Here is a 16,922-nt window from a genome sequence, read left to right on the forward strand (position 1 = left end):
ACTATCAAATTCTTGAGGACAATCTGCTGTCTTCTGCCAGAACGTTGTCAATGGGAAGAAGGTTTACCTTCCAACATGACAATGACCCAAGAACACAGCAAAAATGAGTCCATAGTGGTTGAAGGAGAAGAAGGTGAATGTCCTTGCATGGCCTAGTCAGAGCCCAGACTTAAACTGTGAGTTAGGGACCATAGATTGTACGCCCCTTGAGGGTTAGGGACTAATATACAATATATGCAGTCAGGTCCATAAATATTGGGACATCAACACAATTCTAACATTTTTGGCTATATACACCACCACAATAGATTTGAAATGAAATAAACAAGATGTGCTTTAACTGCAGACTGTCAGCTTTAATTTGAGGGTATTTACATCCAAATCAGGTGAACGGTGTAGGAATTACAACAGTTTGCATATGTGTCTCCCACTTGTTAAGGGACCAAAAGTAATGGGACAGAATAATAATCATAAATCAGACTTTCACTTTTTAATACTTGGTTGCAAATCCTTTTCAGTCAAGTACAGCCTGAAGTCTGGAACGCAAAGACATCACCAGACGCTGAGTTTCATCCCTGGTGGTGCTCTGCCAGGCCTCTACTGCAACTGTCTTCAGTTCCTGCTTGTTCTTGGGGCATTTTCCCTTCAGTTTTGTCTTCAGCAAGTGAAATGCTCAATCGGATTCAGGTCAGGTGATTGACTTGGCCATTGCATAACATTCCACTTCTTTCCCTTAAAAAAACTCTTTGGTTGCTTTTGCAGTCTGCTTTGGGTCATTGTCCATCTGCACTGTGAAGCGTCCAATGAGTTCTGAAGCATTTGGCTGAATATGAGCAGATAATATTCCCGAAACACTTCAGAATTCATCCGGCTGCTTTTGTCAGCAGTCACATCATCAATAAATACAAGAGAATCGGTTCCATTGGCAGCCATACATGCCCACGCCATGACACTACCACCACCATGCTTCACTGATGAGGTGGTATGCTTAGGATCATGAGCAGTTCCTTTCCTTCTCCATACTCTTCTCTTCCCATCACTCTGGTACAAGTTGATCTTGGTCTCATCTGTCTATAGGATGTTGTTCCAGAACTGTGAAGGCTTTTTTAGATGTCGTTTGGCAAACTCTAATCTGGCCTTCCTGTTTTTGAGGCTCACCAATGGTTTCCATCTTGTGGTGAACCCTCTGTATTCACTCTGGTGAAGTCTTCTCTTGATTGTTGACTTTGACACACATACACCTACCTCCTGGAGAGTGTTCTTGATCTGGCCAACTGTTGTGAAGGATGTTTTCTTCACCAGGAAAAGAATTCTTCGGTCATCCACCACAGTTGTTTTCCGTGGTCTTCCAGGTCTTTTGGTGTTGCTGAGCTCACCAGTGCGTTCCCTCTTTTTAAGAATGTTCTTTCTTAAAAAGAACAGTTGTTTTGGCCACGCCTAATGTTTTTGCTATCTCTCTAATGGGTTTGTTTTGTTTTTTCAGCCTAATGATGGCTTGCTTCACTGATAGTGACAGCTCTTTGGATCTCACCTTGAGAGTTGACAGCAACAGATTCCAAATGCAAATAGCACACTTGAAATGAACTCTGGACCTTTTATCTGCTCATTGTAATTGGGATAATAAGGGAATAACACACACCTGGCCATGGAATAGCTGAGAAGCCAATTGTCCCATTACTTTTGGTCCCTTAACAAGTGGGAGGCACCTATGCAAACTGTTGTAATTCCTACACCGTTCACCTGATTTGGATGTAAATACCCTCAAATTAAAGCTGACAGTCTGCAGTTAAAGCACATCTTGTTAATTTCATTTCAAATCCATTGTGGTGGTGTATAGAGCCAAAAATGTTAGAATTGTGTCGATGTCCCAATACTTATGGACCTGACTGTATGTAAAGCGCTGTGTAAATTGACGGCGCTGTAGAAGTACCTAAAATAAAATAAATAAAAAATACATTTATTGCTTTATGTATGAAAAGTCTTTTTAAACTTTGTTGATAAAGCTATGTATTTTTATTACAGTCTTTTTTATTTTTTTTTTATTATTGGTACCTATAAAGTCCCACCCCCTCTTTTTCGATTTTGGGCTTATGAGTATCTGAGCTCAGATAACTCTTTTGGCTGAATTGGCACAAATTGCCATTCCCAAATTGAACGCAGTTATAGACACAAAGTGGAGGCTAACTGTCCATGGTTTTTGAATGTCCAACAAGCTTTTATAGGTGTTGAGAAATCTTTGGTCATGGTACCTCGGTTTACGAACGCCTCGGTTAATGTAATTTTCAGTTTACGATTAAAAATCCATTGAAAATAATGCCTCGGAGTAGGCCTACTCCGTCCTGAGCGGCAGTTAGCATCGCATCTATTTATGGCTACCAAATTGATGATTGTGAGAGCTTGGAAAACCCCTCTTCTCAGCTTTGAAGCTGTTAAGAATCGGATGAATTTTATTATGGTTAATGAGAAGCTAACGGCTATACTGTTAGACACCCACACTAAGTTTCTGCAGATCTGGGGCCCCTGGATTGATGTGGCTCAACCGTCTAGATTTGACCAGACCCTCCTGTCGATATACGACTGTGCTGGAGCGATCCCCTGGAGCCCTTTCTTTGTCTTTACTATTCTTGTTTCTCCTTTGTCCGCTTTTCTCTTTTTTTCTTTTCCTTTCTTTCTGTTGTTTCTGCCAGTTTTTTATGTTACATGCGCTGATTGTGATACCCCTAGAGCAGGCCTTGAAATTTCTGCTCGCCAATGGCGAGTGGAAATTATGGTGGGGGCGAGTGTGTCCCCCAGGGCCGTCTTGCTGAGCAGGCTCGGAGCTCAGGCCGGATCTGTGAGACTGCTCAATAGCTGAGCGCAGTGAAAGCAATGCAAGGAGTGTGTGTTGTGCTCTCTGCCTCCCCCTAGAGTGCAGTACCCGGCTCTGTGCGTGAACAACGAAGTACTGCAACGTTTTATAGGTGTGTGTGTACATGTATGTGTCTGCGTGTATGTACATGTATGTGTACATGTTTCTGTGTGTGTATGTACATGTCTCTGTGTGTGTACAGGCGTCTCTGTTTGTGTGTGTTTGTTGGTGGCGAGTAACTCTTAAGGCCTGGCTAGTAGCTCAGGACTTAAAATTTTAAGCCCTGCCCTAGAGAATCTTGCCTGTAATGTTTTATACACTGGTTGGACTTTCTCGAGAGTCCTTGGTGTAGAGTTCCAATGTGCATCCAGTGAGACTCCATACTCAGCTTTTCCTATCATCTGTATGCGACTTTGGTGACTATCCTTGGCCTTTGCCCACTAGCTCATTGGTCACCACTTGTTTGCTGTTAATGCAATTTATAGGGTTTCATTCCATCCTTTTATAGATTTTGTTTTTTGTACTCCATTTCTCTCCGTGTTAATACTTCAGTGCATTTGTTATGTCCTTTATCAACAGAATTGTACACCTTATTTTTTTGCGTCAATGAGCTTGTCTCTGACTGCTTCTTTGTTGTTGTGCTGTCTATAATAAAATTCATTGTAAAAGAAAATAATGCCTCGGTTTACAAATTTTGTACAAATTTTTTTCGCAATACAAAGTAAGTTTCCCCAAGATGCATTGTGCCTGGGAGGTTTATAGCGCCGCATCTGTGCATGATGGAGTCTGTGGTAGCACGTGGCGTCGAGCGTGGAAGTGCCGGAGGTGTTAGAGTGGTTTCTTGCATCGAGTTATTGCTTGATTAATCATGTCCCTGTACAGTATTTATGCCTTTAAAGTGCACTTTATAAAGAGTTTTGAACAGATAAAAGACTTTTTAAACTTTTTTCTGACCTCTGGAGCGGATTAATTGGTTTTCAATGCATTCCTATGGGAAACCGCGTTTCAGTTTATGAGAACGCATTAAATTTGTAAACTGAGGTACGCCTGTATTGTATATAACAGATTATTCAAAGATTTTCTGGATGCAGAATTACACTGTATTCTTCTAGCGGGAATTTGCAACTTTACTTTAACTCACACTGATGGTTATCTTGGCTTTTGGTTGGGTGACTGGTACCACTGATATCCTCCAGAGTAAGGGGAGTTAAGGCAACGCCTATCATTAACCAATTCATGTACCACAGTCTGGTGGCTTATTGGAAATTGCTAAATGAACAGTGATTCTGAGGAATATATAAAGCAGGGAGTAGTTCTCCAATTTTACTATTCCTACACCAGCAGCAGCTGTGAATAAACCTGTCTTGGTGAGTAGCAACCATAACTGTCAGCATTTTTAGGCTCCATGCAGACCAATGTTTTTTTAAGCTTCCAGAAGCTATTATGAGCATTTTTTTCTGCTCCTAGAAGCTATTATGAACATTTTTTTCTGCTCCTGGAAGCTATTATGAGCATTTTTTTCTGCTCCTGGAAGCTATTATGAGCATTTTTTTCTGCTCCTGGAAGCTATTATCAGCATTTTTTTCTGCTCCTAGAAGCTATTATGAGCATTTTTTTTCTGCTCTTAGAAGCTCTTATGAGCATTTTTTTTCTGCTCTTAGAAGCTCTTATGAGCATTTTTTTCTGCTCCTAGAAGCTCTTATGAGCATTTTTTTCTGCTCCTAGAAGCTATTATGAGCATTTTTTTCTGCTCCTGGAAGCTATTCTGAGCTTTTTTTCCTACTCCTAGAAGCTATTATGAGCATTTTTTTCTGCTCCTAGAAGCTATTATGAGCATTTTTTTTCTGCTCCTAGAAGCTATTATGAGCATTTTTTCCTGCTCCTAGAAGCTATTATGAGCATTTTTTTCTGCTCCTAGAAGCTATTATGAGCATTTTTTTTCTGCTCTTAGAAGCTCTTATGAGCATTTTTTTTCTGCTCCTAGAAGCTATTATGAGCATTTTTTTTCCTGCTCCTAGAAGCTAAGTGTTCTCCTATGCATCTATGCACAGTATTTTATACTAGTAGCGTTTTTTCAAGCTTCACCGTTTAGGAGCAGAAAAAAAATATTTTTGCAGAGTTTTTGGGAGCGTTTTCCTGGCAGAAGGAAATGCTGAATGCTCCTAACCGCTCCTTCTAAACGCTACTACAAGCCGGCACAAAAACACTATTATTAGCATTTTTCATCAAGCGTTTTTTGAGTTAGTGTGCATGGAGCCTTTATGGTGTCCAGAGCAGGGGCGGACTGGCAACTCATGGGGCCCCCGGGCAGTAGGGGATCATGGGGCCCCTGTGTCCTCGCCCACACTCAAACCACACCCAAAAAAGCATATAAAAGGTACCAGGGGCATCTCATGGGGCCCCCTACTGACCCAGGCCCTCGGGCAGTGCCCGACTGCCCGAATGGTCAGTCCGTCCCTGGTCCAGAGACACTCTGTTTTTCAAGCCGGTACAACTAAACATACTATGTATACTACGGTCTTACTGGGACAAATATTATTATATTTTATTCTATGATGTTTTTATATGTCAAACATTTAGGATTTTTTTTAGTGGCTATATTGAATGTATATTCTGTTATTAGAAGTCTTATCATGTAACAGCCGTATTTCTTGTGTTAGAATGCTATGTACACCTCCAGCTGGGAAGATTGCTATCTAAAGGAGCTATGGGAAGTAACATACTTGTGTGAAAGTCCATTTACATTTCAGTGAACTCCACCAGAAACCAGAATGCAACTTCAAAGCAATCAGATAGCTAGGCTCCCACCCATCCAAGACCATTAGAGCATTACTTTGAATCCAACACTATGTAATGTTCTGCTCTCCCTGCATGAAGGTCTAGCTACATCCTTGTATAATAAACACATCTACTTTGCAATCTGGCTTCAGCAGTCAAAACATTACTGAAACCCATAAGTTTTGGGTTTCCTCATCAGATGTTTTATGTTGGAATATGCTTTTGTACCCAAAGTAAGACTCATCTCCTTCAGGTTTCCCTGATGAGTATTCAGGGATATACTCCTACTTGGTCTGCCTTTCGATGATCCCTGATGAGTATTCAGGGATATACTCCTACTTGGTCTGCCTTTCGATGATCCCTGATGAGTATTCAGGGATCATCGAAAGGCAGACCAAGTAGGAGATAGCTGGATTGATTGAGGTAGGGGGTTCCAGAAAATGAAAGAGGCTCTGGAGAAGTCCTGGAGACAAGTATAGAAGGAGGTGAGGAGGGAGCTCAAAAGCATCAGCTCTTGGGAAGAGTGAAGAGGTTGGCTTGGGTGGTATTATGAGACAAGGTTGGTGATATAGCTTGGACAGAGTTGTGGATGTCTCTGTATGGTGTTAATAGTTTGAATTTTATTCAGTGGGAAAGAGGAAGCCAGCGGAGGGATTGGCAGAGAGGGGTGGTAGACACCGAGGGGTTGGTAAGATGGATGGGTCTGGCGATGGCGTTTATAATAGACTAAAGAGGGGGTAGCTTGTGTAGAGGTAGGCCAATGAGGTGGGAGTTGAAATAGAGGTGAGAGAAAAAGAAGTGAATTAGTAGCCTGGTTGTTTCATTGATTAGGAAGAGCGTATTTTTGAAATCGAAAAAAGCAAAAGATAAGTGAGCGCTTGTGTGAATATATAATGAGCAGCAGCTGTACACCAAACAAAGGCACCGTATCAGACCTTCAATAGCATAAATGTGAAAGAGGAGGTGCAGCGCTATATAACTAGACACAATAATAAATAAACCACTAGTGATACACAATAGTGATAAACAGTGACTGAAATTAATAACGCCACTAGATGGTGGCCATAGAGTGAGGAGAGTGAAACAGTCCAATGAAGGAGTGCTCTTGAGATCCGGGACGATCTTCAAACGTCCTGTATAAAGGACCAACAGGTGATAAAATATGAAGACTGCGCACTCACCAGATACGCAATCTTTATGCGCATTTGTGTAAAATATCACTGGACCTCCTGTATCCTCATCCTGGTCTGGTCAGATCTGGTCAGCATATCCCTCAAGGCCTGGTATCCACATAGATGTAGCTTTTCCGTAGATTTGGCCGGTTTTCACCAATGCTCAAATAAATAGAAAGGGCCACATAGTGTAATATCCTCAGGTGTCTTTATTAGAGGTACAGGATAGCAGGAAAACTGACAAGCAAAAGTATACTGACCAAATGAAAATCAAAGATGGCCGCCGGGGCCCCTCGTGGCGCCGGCGGTGAGGCGTCCGACCTGCTGTAGCTTTCCCTGACGCGTTTCGAGCAATGGCTCGTACTCATAGGGGTGCAGCTTACAGTGGTGGACGCAAAATGACAGTCTTTAAATACGAACGGTGGCGCATGCGCAGTACGTCATGCGCCATTTTCCCTATGTCGGATGTCCGCGCAACAGGCGCCATATTGTTGTAGTCCGACCCGATGGCGCATGCGCAAACGCCAGACATCGGGTACATAGAAGCAAACAGCTGAAATCAATGCTGTAAGCACCAGAAATGATTCGATTGAATACTAAGGACATCAGGGATAATGCATCTATAGATAATAAGCACCTGTGTAAAGTGATATAGCTATGGGCAAAAAACAAGATTGGATCTTAATTTAATAAATCCAAAATCTTATTATATCGCCCATACTTATCATAACAAAACAATTTTGGATAAATACATCCCAAATTTAAATAAAAATATATATACATGAAAATAAAATTAAAATTAAAATTCATATAAAAAATCATGTAAAAACCTGGTGGTCATACATAAATATCGGCATATATATGATCTGCCAAGCGAAAAAATGTACATACATTATAAATACCCTACTGTGTGAAAATCACATCTAGGGCCAGTGATAATTCACTCAACCATGTATATACATTCGATGCAATTATAAAACATAACATATACCTATAGATCCGTGAGCCACAAGTACATGCTAAATATTAAAAATAATAAGAATGATAATATTATCTAAACAAGAATATCATCATAATGGAAAATAGAAACCCATAATTTTGAGGTAACATAAAATAAGTGCACTTATAGGAACAATGACAAAAAATTCATACATAAATGTACATATAGGATGATATCTAAATAGTCCTAATTAGCTGTTATCAATAAAACTATTGATATCTAATTCTATATTATGTCCCATGGGGCGCATACAGTCCATCTGGAATATCCATTTTGTTTCCATTTGTGAGACTGCTCTTTTTCTATTTATGCCCCTCCAATGGGCTTGTACTGTATTGATACCCACAAACTGTAATGAAGATGGGTCCCTATTGTGATGGGTCCTGTAATGCAGTGATAAAGAATGATCTTTAAAACCCTTTTTGATGTTGCTAACATGTTCACGGAGTCTATCCTTCAATTTTCTGATGGTGCGCCCAATGTACTGTTTTTTGCACGGGCATTGCAAAAGATACACGACATATTTGCTATGACATGATATAAAGTTGTTGATCTTAAATGTCCTGCCAGTACTGGTTGATGTAAAACTCTCTACCCTCTTTTTCCTTTTGCTATTACAGGTGCATATAATACACTTGTTGCACGGGAAAAAACTGGTAGTGTTGTTCAAAAAGGAAATATTCCTAGGAGGATCTATAACATTCGGGGCTATGAAATTTCTCAGAGATTGTGCTCTTCTATAAGTAATCTCCGGTCTGTCAGGGAGGATTTTAGTTAACACTGGATCCGCCTTCAGAATTTTCCAGTTCTGATTAATGATTCTAGAAATGGTCTTGTATTGTCTGGAAAATGTGGTCACAAAGGGACAAATTTTTTGTGATTTTTGTAAAGTATTGTTAGCGAGTAAGGAATCCCTATCCATATTTGCTATCTCCTGCATAGTACGGTTAAGACATATCTCGTCATATCCCTTTTCCAAGAATCTGTTTTTTAGGACAGATGCCTGTGAGAAAAAGGTGTCAACCGAAGTACAGTTTCTTCTCAACCTCAAGAATTGACCTTTCGGTATGTTTGAGAGCCATAGTGGATGGTGACAACTACTAATGGGAATGTAACCGTTACGGTCTGTTCCTTTGAAAAAGGAAGAGGTTATAATGGTACCTTCTTGGTTTATTAATGTCAAATCTAGGAAATTCACGCTAGTTTTGCTATACTCAAAAGTTAGTTTGATATTTAGGGTGTTATTATTAAGGGTACCGAAAAAGTTGACTAATGTTTGTTCATCCCCTTTCCAAATAAGCAGTATATCATCAATATATCGCCTATAAAAGTATAATTCTGGCCAATCTCTGGCGTATATAACATCCTCCTCCCATCTCGCCATAAATAGATTTGCCAGGCTTGGGGCGAATTTCGCTCCCATAGCCACACCCCTCGTTTGTAAATAGAAGTTGCTATCATACCAGAAATAATTTCTAGTCATAGCAAAATCCAAAAGGGTAAGAATGAACTTTTTATGTGAGAGAGACAAAGTAGATTCATTGAGATAAAAGTCTACTGCTTGCATACCTTCTGTGTGATCAATACTCGTGTACAGAGAAGCTACGTCAGCTGTAACCAGAAATGTGTTATCATCCACATGAAGGCCTTGGATATCCTGTAACACTTGTTTCGTGTCTCGCAGATAAGATGGCGTTTTCCGTACTAGTGGTTGCAGGAAATAATCTATGTATTGTCCTGCTCTAGAGCACAGAGATCCAATACCACTTATGATGGGTCTGCCGGGAGGATTATCCAAATTTTTATGTATTTTAGGGAGAATGTACATGACCGGTACTCTAGGGGCCGATGGACATAAAAACTCCTTCTCTCTCTTGTTTATAACATTATCCGAATATCCTTTAACTATGATATTTTTGAGAGATTTTTTATATGCAATCAAAGGGTTCTTTGGTAGACGGCAATATGTATCCACATCTCCAAGAATATTATATACTTCCTTATTGTAGCTATCCTTATTCATTAATACAACACCCCCTCCCTTATCTGCAGGCCTTATAACTAGGTCTTTCTGGTTAAGGAGGGAGTTAATAGCTTTGGAAGTCCCATGATGGTCTTTATAATTCCTTACCTTCACAGCAGCTAAATCTTTAAGTACTGTTTCTTTAAAGACATTAATATAGCTATGTGTTTGTGGGGGAGGATTGAATAGGGATGCATTCCTTAAGTTTGACTGGATATTTATACCAGTAGTGTTTTTGACAATTGGATTCGAATGAAAGTATTTTTTCAAAGATATTGATCTTACAAATCTATGTATATCAATATATGTGTGAAATTTGTCCAATTTATTATTTGGTGCAAATTTTAATCCCCTGTCTAATAGGTCCAGCTCTTGGGGAGTTAGTACTTTCCCACTAAGGTTGAAAATCCCCTTACCCTTTATAGTTTCCTCTTTTTCGGGTTTGTTGACCCTTTTACCTCCCCTTTTTCCCCTGCTCGAACGTTTCTTTTGCGTGAGCTTCCCTGGTCTAAAAAATGAACCGGGGTGGGATTATGATTATCACTTTGGTATGTGGGATAATTAGTTGTTGGGGGATAATAGGTATCATTCCTATATGGCGGAGCATATGATGGTTGCCTGAATGGCTGCTGAGGTGTTCTAGGTGTAGGTGTCATGAACTCATCAGGTCTATAGGGGGCTCCATAATTCCTTCTTGGGGAATTGTAATAGCCATATCCTCTATTGTGATTATTATTATTGGAGGATCTCTTGCCCTGTTGTTGATATGGTTTTTTAAATTGGTTATCCCTATAACCTTGATTGGGATACCAATCATAATTTCTAGAGCCTATATTATCGTCTGACATAGACCTCAATGGTTCAAAACGATTAAACGTGGGTATATTGTTATTATAAGAGACTCTATTCTCCCCAGGTGGTTGAGATTGGTACTGATGTACATGGCGAGGATGATTAGAAGCCTTTCCGCCTTTATTATTTTTCTTTGGTTTGGGTGTATGTGAATTAGTCTCCATAGGTGTAGAGGACACAATAGCAGGTTCATCTGCATCAGTTTGCCATTTAAAAACTTTATTTAAGGCATAGTCCCTATGATCACGTATATACTTCTTACATTTTTTTGTTTTTTGTTCCTTTTCAGTGTGTTCTAGAGATTGTTTCAATTTCTCAGATTCTAATTGGTAATCATTCCTATCCTTAAATGGAATGAGTTTCTCTCGTACCTTATTAATTTCCGTATCTAGATAGATGAGTTTCTTTTTTTTCCGTGTAATTAAAAATTTAAGTAGATCTAGCCCAGCCAGATTGAAATACTGTGACCATTCTACTATACTATTAGTATCTCCTGTTTCAGGAGGAACATTCCATCTTAAGGACCGAGGGACCATTTGTTCCTTAATATATTTATCTAAGAAGGAAATGTCCCATAATGTCCTAACTTCAGATGAGGTTAGGTTATGCAACTGTGTAAATAGTCCTTTAATATCATCAGACTCTTGTTCTATACTAAAAACATCATCTGATATTTTTGGTCTCATGGACCTCATCTCAAATATGTCAGCCATTTAAGCTTGACACAACTAGCAGCTCAACTAAAAATGGGTAATGAGTAATCGAAAAAAGCAAAAGATAAGTGAGCGCTTGTGTGAATATATAATGAGCAGCAGCTGTACACCAAACAAAGGCACCGTATCAGACCTTCAATAGCATAAATGTGAAAGAGGAGGTGCAGCGCTATATAACTAGACACAATAATAAATAAACCACTAGTGATACACAATAGTGATAAACAGTGACTGAAATTAATAACGCCACTAGATGGTGGCCATAGAGTGAGGAGAGTGAAACAGTCCAATGAAGGAGTGCTCTTGAGATCCGGGACGATCTTCAAACGTCCTGTATAAAGGACCAACAGGTGATAAAATATGAAGACTGCGCACTCACCAGATACGCAATCTTTATGCGCATTTGTGTAAAATATCACTGGACCTCCTGTATCCTCATCCTGGTCTGGTCAGATCTGGTCAGCATATCCCTCAAGGCCTGGTATCCACATAGATGTAGCTTTTCCGTAGATTTGGCCGGTTTTCACCAATGCTCAAATAAATAGAAAGGGCCACATAGTGTAATATCCTCAGGTGTCTTTATTAGAGGTACAGGATAGCAGGAAAACTGACAAGCAAAAGTATACTGACCAAATGAAAATCAAAGATGGCCGCCGGGGCCCCTCGTGGCGCCGGCGGTGAGGCGTCCGACCTGCTGTAGCTTTCCCTGACGCGTTTCGAGCAATGGCTCGTACTCATAGGGGTGCAGCTTACAGTGGTGGACGCAAAATGACAGTCTTTAAATACGAACGGTGGCGCATGCGCAGTACGTCATGCGCCATTTTCCCTATGTCAGATGTCCGCGCAACAGGCGCCATATTGTTGTAGTCCGACCCGATGGCGCATGCGCAAACGCCAGACATCGGGTACATAGAAGCAAACAGCTGAAATCAATGCTGTAAGCACCAGAAATGATTCGATTGAATACTAAGGACATCAGGGATAATGCATCTATAGATAATAAGCACCTGTGTAAAGTGATATAGCTATGGGCAAAAAACAAGATTGGATCTTAATTTAATAAATCCAAAATCTTATTATATCGCCCATACTTATCATAACAAAACAATTTTGGATAAATACATCCCAAATTTAAATAAAAATATATATACATGAAAATAAAATTAAAATTAAAATTCATATAAAAAATCATGTAAAAACCTGGTGGTCATACATAAATATCGGCATATATATGATCTGCCAAGCGAAAAAATGTACATACATTATAAATACCCTACTGTGTGAAAATCACATCTAGGGCCAGTGATAATTCACTCAACCATGTATATACATTCGATGCAATTATAAAACATAACATATACCTATAGATCCGTGAGCCACAAGTACATGCTAAATATTAAAAATAATAAGAATGATAATATTATCTAAACAAGAATATCATCATAATGGAAAATAGAAACCCATAATTTTGAGGTAACATAAAATAAGTGCACTTATAGGAACAATGACAAAAAATTCATACATAAATGTACATATAGGATGATATCTAAATAGTCCTAATTAGCTGTTATCAATAAAACTATTGATATCTAATTCTATATTATGTCCCATGGGGCGCATACAGTCCATCTGGAATATCCATTTTTGAAATGTTACAAAGATGAAGTTAGCAAGATCTGGAGAATGACTGGATGTGGGGCTGAAAAGGCTGGTGGTCAACTGGAGTTGTGGCTATTGGCTTTAACAGTTAGTAAATTGTTTGTAAGCTCCTGAAGGGAGGTTTCCCTGGAGTATTGCTCTAGACAGAACAGTTGGTATAAACTTGTAAAATCCCCTAAATTTAAATCAATATTTTTTTTCCAGACCCAGCATTGTAAGATAATGGGCCCCCCTGTAACCAGCCTTGCGTGCTTGCTCATCATTATAATGTCTGTTCACGGTGGTCCTGATTCTACCTTGGATGACCACTGGAAGCTATGGACTACGAAACACGAGAAAGTCTACATGAATGAGGTAACGTAAAAATCCTGATGAGGACCTTTATTTGGGGTTGATGAGGACCTTTATTTGGTAATGGTTTCCAAGACAGTTAGAGCATTACTTTGAATCCAACACTATGTATTGTTCTGCTCTCCCTGCATGAAGGTCTAGCTACATGCTTGTATAATAAACACATCTACTTTGTAATCTGGCTTCAGCAGTCAAAATGTTACTGAAATCCAAATTAAAAGGTATGCGCTAATAACAAACTTATACAAAAGTGTATGTCATCATCCAAAAAACATTAGTGTTTTAAATAAATTAGAGTGTCCAAACATAAATTGGTGTCCAAAAAAATATATATATCTTCTGTGACTTGAACCAATTGTGAGAAATCCACCACCAAAGGAGATTAAATGAACTCACCAGAGCTAATGGCTGGTCAGATTATAAACCAGCAACAGCGCTTGTGCTCTGGGAGCAATGAACCCGATGTCCAAATAGATATGGTGATGTTTCAGATACTTCCAGATAATAATCACAGACAAACAACTTTGCAGCCCAAGCTCTTATAATGAACTTCTCCACTCTGTCTCATACCTCCATGAGAGCATGCAGTACACTCAGGGACAAAAAAGAGAACATAATGGTGCAATACGTTTTTTTCATTTATCTCTTTAATAAAAAAGGTATAAGGAAACTCACAAACAAGGTGTCCAACAGACACCAGCTTCAATCGCAAAAAAGGGTTGAGATACAGTTAACGCTCACCGCAGATCTCTCCCATACAGCACAGACCAGCAAGGCTCAATAACATCCACATCAAATAGGCTACGCCCAACCAGTTTCGTCACACCGACGTCATCAAGGCCCCTTGATGACGTCGGTGTGACGAAACCGGTTGGGCGTAGCCTATTTGATGTGGATGTTAGAGAGCCTTGCTGGTCTGTGCTGTATGGGAGAGATCTGCGGTGAGCGTTAACTGTATCTCAACCCTTTTTTGGCTGTGATTATTATCTGGAAGTATCTGAAACATCACCATATCTATTTGGACATCGGATTCATTGCTCCCAGAGCACAAGCGCTGTTGCTGGTTTATAATCTGACCAGCCATTGGCTCTGGTGAGTTCATTTAATCTCCTTTAGTGGTGGATTTCTCACAATTGGTTCAAGTCACTGAAGATATATATATATTTTTTGGACACTAATTTATGTTTGGACACTCTAATTTATTTAAAACACTAATGTTTTTTGGATGATGACATACACTTTTGTATAAGTTTGTTATTAGCGCATACCTTTTAATTTGGATTATTGTTGACAAAATTTATTTTGGGTGGGATATGCTGCTGACACTTTGGTGTTTTTTGTAAGTGGCGCTTTTTTCTTCTTTTTTAATTTGGTAAAATGTTACTGAAACCCATGAGTTTTGCGTTTCCCCGTCAGATGTTTTATGTTGGAATATGTCCTTGTACCCAAAGTAAGACTCATCTCTTCAGGTTTCCCTAATGAGTATTCAGGGATCATCGAAAGGCAGACCAAGTAGGAGATAGCTGGATTGATTGAGGTGGGGGTTCCAGAAAATGGAAGAGGCTCTGGAGAAGTCCTGGAGACAAGTATAGGAGGAGGTGAGGAAGGCGCTAGAAAGCATCAGCTCTTGGGAAGAGTAAATAGGTTGGCTTGGGTGATATTATGAGGCAAGGTTGGTGATGTAACTTGGGCAGAGTTGTGCATGTCTCTGTATGGTGTTGATATTTAGTTCTTGTACCATTTTTAAATATCAAGATATTGGATGAAGCGCTCTGCTATAATAATGCTAAAAAAAAACAAAATTTTATACACAAATGTAAAAGTGACTAATACTTAAATAATATATGTGCTAAAATTATATAAAAAAAATTCATATAAGACCAGTCTGCCCCCAAATGGCTAAAACTGGTTATACATGTGCACACACAGCAAAAATAGAAAGTGACCAGGTGCTTGGGTACATAAATAGTGTCTTAATAAATACAAAGGTTTTAAAATCACAGTGAAAGGTGCCAAGTGTTTAAATAACAATAAATATACATATAATATAATCATGTGCAAAAAACATGCTATCACTCTTCTGTGAAGAAAATATATATATATTAAAGTGCTTTTGCATTCAGATAGTGCTCAGACCAAAGTGTCACTCCAGTGAATCAATCCTAAATATCCAGAGTGCCTCCTCACCTCCAACATTCGACCCCTAGAGGTCACAAATCATTTATTTAAATGATATTCCAAAAAAGCGACATCAGGATATAACTTGCCCCACGACTCAAAATCTCAATATATACGATGCCTCAGCCATATGTCCATGGACCATGGAAGATTTAAGCACAAAGAGAGATCTCCATAGCGCAATATGTAGTTTTATTATAAAGAAAAGTAGATAGAAAACTCACATGTTCTCAGAAGTGTACAAGCAGTTTCCCCATATCCTATGGGTGTAATAGGAAATCGTGTTTGCCGAAAACCGGAAATACGTCACCGGAAGTGCATCACCGAGCTCCACCCGGAAATGACGTCAATGAGCTCCACGCGTTACACCACTGTCACGTGGCTTCTTCAGGATCTTCTTGTACCATTTTTGGCATGAAACCATCTTGTCCTTGTTTATAAGATTTTATGATTACTCTGTAAATTAGTATGAAAAATAACCAAAAGAGCTTCTTGGTGCCAAATCCTATTAATACAGAAGAAAAAAAAAACTATGGGTCCTATAAAGACTATATGACTCTTTTATGTCAATAAATGGTTGTATGTATTTTGCTGTGTGGTCTCTTACAGTGCCCAAAGAATCCAATATGTTTTCCATACTTAGTAATCCGGTCTTTCTGTAAATTAGTAGAACAAGCATCGTGGTATGAAAGGGCAGCAGCAATTTCCTCTAGGCCCTCAACCCAGCTGCTCGATGGAGTCAGTGGGAGGAATAGTGCCCCATCATTGGTGTCAGTGGGAGGAATAGTGCCCCATCATTGGTGTCAGTGGGAGGAATAGTGCCCCATCATTGGTGTCAGTGGGAGGAATAGTGCCCCAAGGGCCGGATAAAGGCAAGCAAGGGGCCACATCTGGCCCCTGGGCCGCAGTTTGGAGACCACTGCCTTAGGATAAGAAATTTGTTACTGGCAGGATCACTTGGTGAAAATAAACTAGAAAAGAAGTCTGAAAGAATAAATACTAATGCGGTCACCACATGTAAGGTGTGTTAAGCTGCAATATATTACAGTATTTTTGGGGGGTTTAGATACACTTTAACCACTTGCCGCCCTGCCACTGCAAATATACGTGTGCAGGGCGGCACTGAGGCGCAAAACCACGTTTTAAAACGGGCTCCACGCTCCCAACATTTTCGCCGGCAGGGGGCACGCGTGCTCCCGCCAACCCGCGGGTGACACCATTTGATCCCGGAGGGATCAATCATTCGATTTCAGCCAGTGATGTCTGGCTGAAATCAGATGATCGGTCCCTGTCCTATCCTGTCCTGTGTTGACATTTACACAGGACAGGATATGATGTCATTCTTCTC

General features: G+C 39.8%; 1 protein-coding gene across 5 annotated transcripts in view; it reads left to right on the top strand.

Moving 5' to 3' along the window:
• LOC149461002 (cathepsin K-like) overlaps nt 1-16,922 on the top strand; it is a 77,274-nt gene that overhangs the window by 39,953 nt on the left and 20,399 nt on the right. For 2 of the 5 annotated variants that reach the window (XM_089678961.1, XM_089678962.1), the window contains one exon: nt 13,250-13,399. The exons of 2 other annotated variants lie outside the window; for them this stretch is intronic. In XM_089678961.1, coding sequence (XP_089535087.1) covers nt 13,250-13,399 — 150 coding nt within the window. Of the gene's footprint in view, nt 1-4,092; nt 4,216-13,249; nt 13,400-16,922 lie in introns of those variants that run through there. One more of the 5 variants, XM_089678964.1, reaches the window with a different exon arrangement.

This window comes from Staurois parvus, unplaced genomic scaffold (assembly GCF_062004578.1).
Source record: "Staurois parvus isolate SC_StPar_1 unplaced genomic scaffold, SC_StPar_1.0 ptg000213l, whole genome shotgun sequence".
Lineage (NCBI taxonomy): Eukaryota > Metazoa > Chordata > Amphibia > Anura > Ranidae > Staurois > Staurois parvus.